At 37.2% G+C, this 6736-nt stretch overlaps 1 protein-coding gene across 1 annotated transcript; it reads right to left on the bottom strand.

The window, feature by feature from the left end:
* Window positions 1-5: 5 nt before the first annotated feature.
* Window positions 6-6435, bottom strand: LOC104400616 (myosin-3-like; the record flags this gene model as incomplete). Its single annotated transcript, XM_010016205.1, has 13 exons — window positions 6-23; window positions 534-616; window positions 735-1044; window positions 1807-1977; window positions 2835-2984; window positions 3079-3197; window positions 4352-4490; window positions 4567-4670; window positions 4778-4876; window positions 5100-5163; window positions 6010-6102; window positions 6196-6310; window positions 6408-6435. Coding segments are annotated over 13 exons (1493 nt in total), but the record flags the coding sequence as incomplete, so codon positions are not given.
* Window positions 6436-6736: the final 301 nt, after the last annotated feature.

Raw genomic sequence — 6736 nt, 5'->3', positions numbered from 1 at the left:
GTCATCAGCTTGTTTAGGTTCTCCTGTTGGAGCATGTGTTGTAGCTTAGGTTAAAATTCTACTTCTCTATATTCTGTATCTTCTTGCCAAAAAACTATTAGAGTGATTCTTAAGAAGTAGGTGTCAAATTCAAAATATAGATTTAATTAAATCTTATGTATTCTCATTAAAAAAGAAATAAAATATTATATCCTTCACCTTAATATGAAGAAATAAACAATACCGTTTGAATTGTTTAACAAGGCTTTACAGGATTAACATTTATATTACATCCCAGACTCTAAAAGATGTTTTCACAAAGAATTTAAGTGAACTTCTAATAAAATGCAGGGGGCCAGCTGAAGACTGCTTGAGACAAATACCAAATGTGAACACATAATTACTGGGAAAAAAGCAGTGAATAACGTCTGCTCAGTTAGTAATTACTATTGTTTCATCATAAAACCAATGTCATGAAAAGAACAGGGTTTTATATAGCTCAGATTTGAAACTATGTTCATGTCAATTTACTGATAATGTAATTCATACTTTACCCGGAAAAGTGCTGAGACTGTCTGGAAAGAAGAACCTTTCTTCTTGCCACCCTTCTTTCCCCCACCAGCACCACCACTAGCCTCTTCAAAAAAAAAAAAGAGTTTTTGAATATTATCTTTTCTTTTCCTTGCATATTTTCATATTAAAAAATGTTTGCAAAAAAAAAATTTAAAAAAAAGAAAGATTTTTAGAAAACTAACCAGCTTCTGCTCCACCATAGGAGGCAAAAAGTAAAGCCAGGGTCTTCACAGATGATTTCTGGTACAACCCAATGACTGTTTCATTCAGAGGGTCTTTGTTCTTCTCAAGCCAGCCAGTGATGTTGTAGTCCACTGTGCCAGCATAGTGCACCAGCGAGAAGTGAGCCTCAGCCTTGCCTTTGGCAGGCTTGGGCTTCTGGAAGTTACTGGACTTGCCCAGATGCTGGTCATAGAGCTTGTTCTTGAAAGAGGTGTCAGTTGCCTTGGGGAACATGCACTCCTCTTCCAGGATGGAGAAGATGCCCATGGGCTGGAAGATAGTACAATAAAGAAGAGAAAATCCTGTAGAAGAATGTGATCACTACTTATTCTTAAAGAGAATATAGTAAAAGACAGGAAGCTGAGAAATAAACCAATACTCTCGCCACGAAGAATATTTCTTTGTAAAAAAGTGAGTTTAAAAAAATCACGTGCTTGAATCACACTTTGGTAGAGTGCTTCAGGAATGCTTTTTATGCCAAAAATTATGTTAAAAAATCGGGAGGAGAAATATTATATTTAAAAATATCTTTCGTAAATGTGTCTATTGTATATTTACTTCAGTTCTCTACTTCTAATCAATTCCTATGTTACACAGAACTACAAGAAATCTCTTCCAGTTTCTTGAACTCAGAGGTCAGGTACTGACTGTATTGACCTGTGCTTACTTTGCTATGAACCACCTAGAAAATAATGTATTGTCCAGATAACTTCATTGCATGACCTTAAGAAAATATTATTTTTCTACTTTGGGTCGTTTTTGAAGTAAAAAAAAAATAATTAAAAATCCTTTAATCAAACAAGTGGAGATATGTTCCACTCAGAGAAGATGTGTGAGGAATAACTCCTTTGGACTTCTTAGTATCTCTAATGTGTGGTAAGCAATAGTACAGATTAAAAGATATTTCAAGAACTATAACTGAATACATGAATGTGATCATGGAAGAAACCTTATTTTCTAATAGCATTCACTATTACAAATTTAAAATAATGAATTTCTAAAAATACCAGGCATTTTGAGTTAAAAAATTACCTTCTCAATGAGCTCAATGCAGGCAGCCAGGTCCATCCCAAAGTCAATGAATGTCCATTCAATTCCTTCCTTCTTGTATTCCTCTTGCTCCAACACGAACATGTGGTGGTTGAAGAACTGTTGCAGTTTCTCATTGGTGAAATTGATGCACAGCTGCTCCAAGCTGTTGAACTGCCCAATGGAAAATAATCAACAATCACCCATCATCAACATAGAATCATAGAATAGTTAGGGTTGGAAAGGACCTTAAGATTATCTAGTTCCAACCCCCCTGCCATGAGCAGGGACACCACACACTAAACTACGTCGCCCAAGGCTCTGTCCAGCCTGGCCTTGAACACCTCCAGGGTTGGAGCATTCACAACTTCCTTGTTGCACAGTTCTTGATCGTTCTCAACCATTTATAAATCTCCCTAGTTAAAACACAACTGTATTATCAGGACTGTGCCATAACAATACCTATATGCAGTTCCCCACAGAAATATCTGCATCATGAAAATGGAATTTTTCCGGAGCAGATATTTCTAGTGAATCTCCTAAAATTCATGAAGTACTTTGGCTTTTTTTTTTTTTTTTTTATTCAGCCCAAACTGTCCAAGTCTCCAGTTTTTAAACACTTGATATCTCTGATTAAACACATATTCATTCCTTGGTTGTTAAAACAGTTTACACATTTAATCTCTTATGTTTGTCAATGGGTCTTCAAATCTTAGTTCTGCTCTAACACCTCTCCTATTGTATTCCTATTATTATGTTGGTTTTTAAAAAATCACTAACATTAAGCTCAAACTGTTAAAATATTACAAAATATAAAATTCTATTTGCTACTTCTATACAAACAATAAAACTGTTCTTGTACAGATGAAGCTTCTGAGGATTTTGCTCTGTGCTACAAAAGAAAATGAAGGACTTTTCCCAGAAAACTGCAAATGACTAGCATGTTAAACCTTCAGAAGATTATTACTTAGAAGCCCTGTGATATAGCAATCTCCCCCTGCAAGAGTACTCCTCAAGCCTAGAATCCTTACATCAAAAATCTCAAAGCCAGCAATGTCCAGGACACCAATGAAGTACTGTCTGGGCTGCTTGGTATCCAGCTGTTGGTTGATACGAACAACCATCCACAAGAACATCTTCTCATAGACAGCTTTTGCCAGGGCACCAACTGCATTGTTCACCTAAACCAAAAAAAGAATGGAGAAGAAAAACAATATTCAGATCAAATAGCAAGAGATACAAGCCAGAAGTTCCCTGTCTCCAGGTGGTTGTTACCTGCTGCACAGTTTGACCCTTGGTCACATATTCATTCCCAACCTTGACTCGGGGGTAGCACAGGGCCTTCAGCAGGTCAGCTGAGTTCAGACCCATCAAATAGGCAGCCTTGTCAGCCACTAAGGAGGAGATAGATAGAAAAATTAAGACTAACAAGACATGCAGCATTTTGAGTGATGAACCTTTTCCAAAGCAACTGAATTATTGAACAACATTATTGAACATCCTTGTGGTCAAATTCTTCTTAGCAGACCTCTGAGAAAGCACTATAGTCATTAAAACAAAATTCATCTTTGTTTTGAAAGCTTTTGAGAGCAGTACAACTGAATGCTATTTGTGTTTTTGAAAATCCTCACAGAAACATCCGGAAACAATGTATTTATTAAAAATTCATCCTGTAAGCTGAATTTCATTACTGCTGTCCATGATAATTGGCATTTATAAGCCAGACAACAGAATACCAAAGTATTAGCAGGTTGGCCACCTGAGTGGTGGCCACTAACCCAAAGCATACACTTAGGTACTTGGGCTACTTGTATTCTCTGGAAGCAGCTGTTGTCCTAAACAGGAATACATTCCAAAACTAGAGGTAACAGTTAGGAAGTGCCCTCTTCTGTAGACATACTGTTATTATTGTAGCAGAAAGGCAAGCATATTCATTCATTCAGGATCAAAATTTAAAAATTCAGTCCTGAAGCTGGTCATCTGAGAGCATTCTTTTGAAGTAGACAAGGCTTAGTCATTTTAAACCATGTATTCATTAGATGATAACATTTGAATGATTAAGTAGTCAGCTAAAAAATAGAGATCTAAGTCAGTTCTTCCCTAACATAGTATACCTGTGCTTCACTTAGACTGATGTGCCAATAATAGTACTATGTAGTGACAGTTAGAGATTTGTATCTCCAAAGGAGAAGAAAGAAATTGAAGGAAAGTTCCCTTTTACCTAGGCAAAATTCTTAAATGCATGTGATTTATGAAGGAGAAGTTCTAATACTAGTGGCCCAGGAGATAAATATGCAATTTATACTTCAAATAAAGATTAGGTAGTAATTGAAAAAGGGGTGTATTTTGTGTGGCAGTTACACATGCATGTACTTGCTTCCCGACACACTAAAAATGGTATATTTTGTGTGACAGTTTCACATGCATGTACTTGCTTCCTTACACACTTTTTCATACATTTCCATTGTTCTCTTTCAACATCTTTCAAGTACTTAATTATTATTGCTACTTCTATTTCTAACAGGTAAATCGCAGACTTTACTAATACCTTCAGTGCCATCAGGCTCTGCCTGCTCCTCTCGTTGTTTCTGCTTGAACTTCAAGTTCCCATAGTGCATGACAGCCCCTGTCAGCTTGTAGATGGCTGTCTTTTCATCAGCGGTGAAGCCCAGGATGTCAATGGCACTCTGCAAGAGGTATAATAAAATAAAGCTTTGTCTGGAAGAGATGAAAATAGGTACAATATTTTTAACTCTTTCTTACATCTGTAGCCATCAGCTCCTCCTGGTCATTAATGCTGGGAACAGTGATTTCACCTTGACTAACAAACTGGTAGTCATATGGGTTGGTGGTGATGAGAAGCATGTCTAAAAGTAAGAACAGAGGACATGAGGGTTTAGTTTAGCCATGCAAGTAATAGTTTAAACTGAAGTTTGAACAGCAATTCTTCCTTCAAATTGGTCATTCTTCCTACCTATTAGCTCTGGCTTCTTGTTGGACATGATTTGATAGAATATGTGGTAGCTTCTTTCTGCCTTGAGCTGGAAAGTGACTCTGGACTTCTCCAGCAGATCTGGGGGAAAAATTTAGTTAAAAACAAGAAGAAAGAGTTGGTTTTTTTTTTAAAAAAAAAAGAAAGAAAAAAGTAGGAAGAAGATGTGGTGAAAAAGAGAGAAGTAAGGATAGGTGGCTGGGTGAGGCGTTGGATGGATGGATGGATGGATGGGATGGATGGATGGATGGATGGATGAGTGAATGGATGGATTGTGAATAAACAGTTCAGAGAAATGTCTTACATGTTTCAATATCAGCAGAAGCAAGTTTTCCTGTGGCACCAAAGTGAATTCTGATGAATTTGCCCTTTAAAGGAATAAAAGTGTCTTATTATTTACATCATAAAAATATATCAGAAATTAAGAGATTTGACATTTATTCTACTGGGCACAATATTTCTACTTAGAGACATTTTTTTAAGAATCTGTTATATTTCCACTATTGTCATAAAGTTGTCTTCTACATTTTTGACCATGAAAATCATCAACAGAGGCACAGCTCTATGTGTATGCTGAATGCACAAATGGAAAGGAATGAGTGGATTGCATTAGCCAAAGTCTTTTAACTATATCCTGCATACAGAAAGCAGTCACCTTAATGATATAGAAATAACGATTCAAGTAGTTCAGCTTTTAAACGTATCGAATAAGCCATTTCAATTCTGATGATTATTTGAATTTGACATAAATCAAACATTATTCAATTAGAAACTCTCTCTCCCCACCATGTTTCCCCACCCCCTGTATGTTTCTTTCAGTCCTCTTTTACTTTCTCCATCTTCTTACCCATTTTTCCTAATCTCCCTCCTTTTCTACCTGGCATACTGTCTGTTTGCATTTTAGCAAACGAGCAGAGATATAAGTAAAAATAAACAAAACTATTGTTCAACACTACAAAACATAATAGAAAAATGAGTATGTGATCAGTTACTTTGATTTGCATCCCAGTGCAAAGCAGAATTAATTTTTATTTTTTTCTTATAGAATCACTCTTCCTGAAGTCTGGAGAATTACCTTTAGGAGAAGTGATGAAGTCATGTTAAGAAAATTCAGTCTTACTCTTGAAAACACAATGGCTGAACAAACAAAAAGAATGACTGCCATAAGCTCCTGTTTACTATTTTTTCAGGAATCGTTTGCTTAATCCACTTACAAAGCGTGAGGAGTTGTCGTTCCTCACGGTCTTGGCATTTCCAAAGGCCTCCAGCAGTGGGTTGGCGCTGATGATTTGATCCTCAAGCGTTCCCTGCAGGATGATAATTATTGCTGGTTATCTTTCCCAAAAACTGTATCAGAAGCAGAGAAAAGCGTAGATTCCAGCCAGCGTCTATTAATTTGCCTGCATTTTGCCTGACGTCTGCTCTTCCTTCTTCTTGTCCCCGCTTGCTGCAATTGTTGCAAAGTACTGGATGACACGCTTTGTGTTCACAGTCTTCCCTGCTCCGGATTCTCCGCTGTGCAGCCAAAGAGAGAAGCAGAGAGCGTGTGGTCAGGCAGGAGGTCCCTGGCACCAGGCAGCCCCTCAGGGACCAGAGCAGGGAGTGTACATACGTGATCAGGATCGACTGGTTCTCGCGATCTGTGAAGCAGGCAGAAATACAGTACATTGAGTTTTAAAACTCAATGAACAGCACAGAAAGAATGAAGCATAGCTAGGTAAGTTTAATGTTTTCAACTCTATGCTGTCATGTTGACTTAAAAACCAAACCAACCAAACAAAAAATCTCCACAACACCTAAGTGAGTACAGGAGTTTCTTTCATTTAAAATATTAGAAAAAAAGGTGTGAAGATAGTAAAGCACACAGTGTTGCGTATGCATCACAACCATGAAAGCTCTAAAAATGTCTTCTCATATTACTGAGACAGAGTATTCCTTCAG

The sequence above is a fragment of the Nestor notabilis genome, unplaced genomic scaffold (assembly GCF_000696875.1).
Source record: "Nestor notabilis isolate BGI_N333 unplaced genomic scaffold, ASM69687v1 scaffold17420, whole genome shotgun sequence".
Taxonomy (NCBI): domain Eukaryota; kingdom Metazoa; phylum Chordata; class Aves; order Psittaciformes; family Psittacidae; genus Nestor; species Nestor notabilis.
The sequence above is the reverse complement of the archived record's forward strand: the minus strand, read 5'-3'. Positions and strand labels throughout refer to the sequence as shown.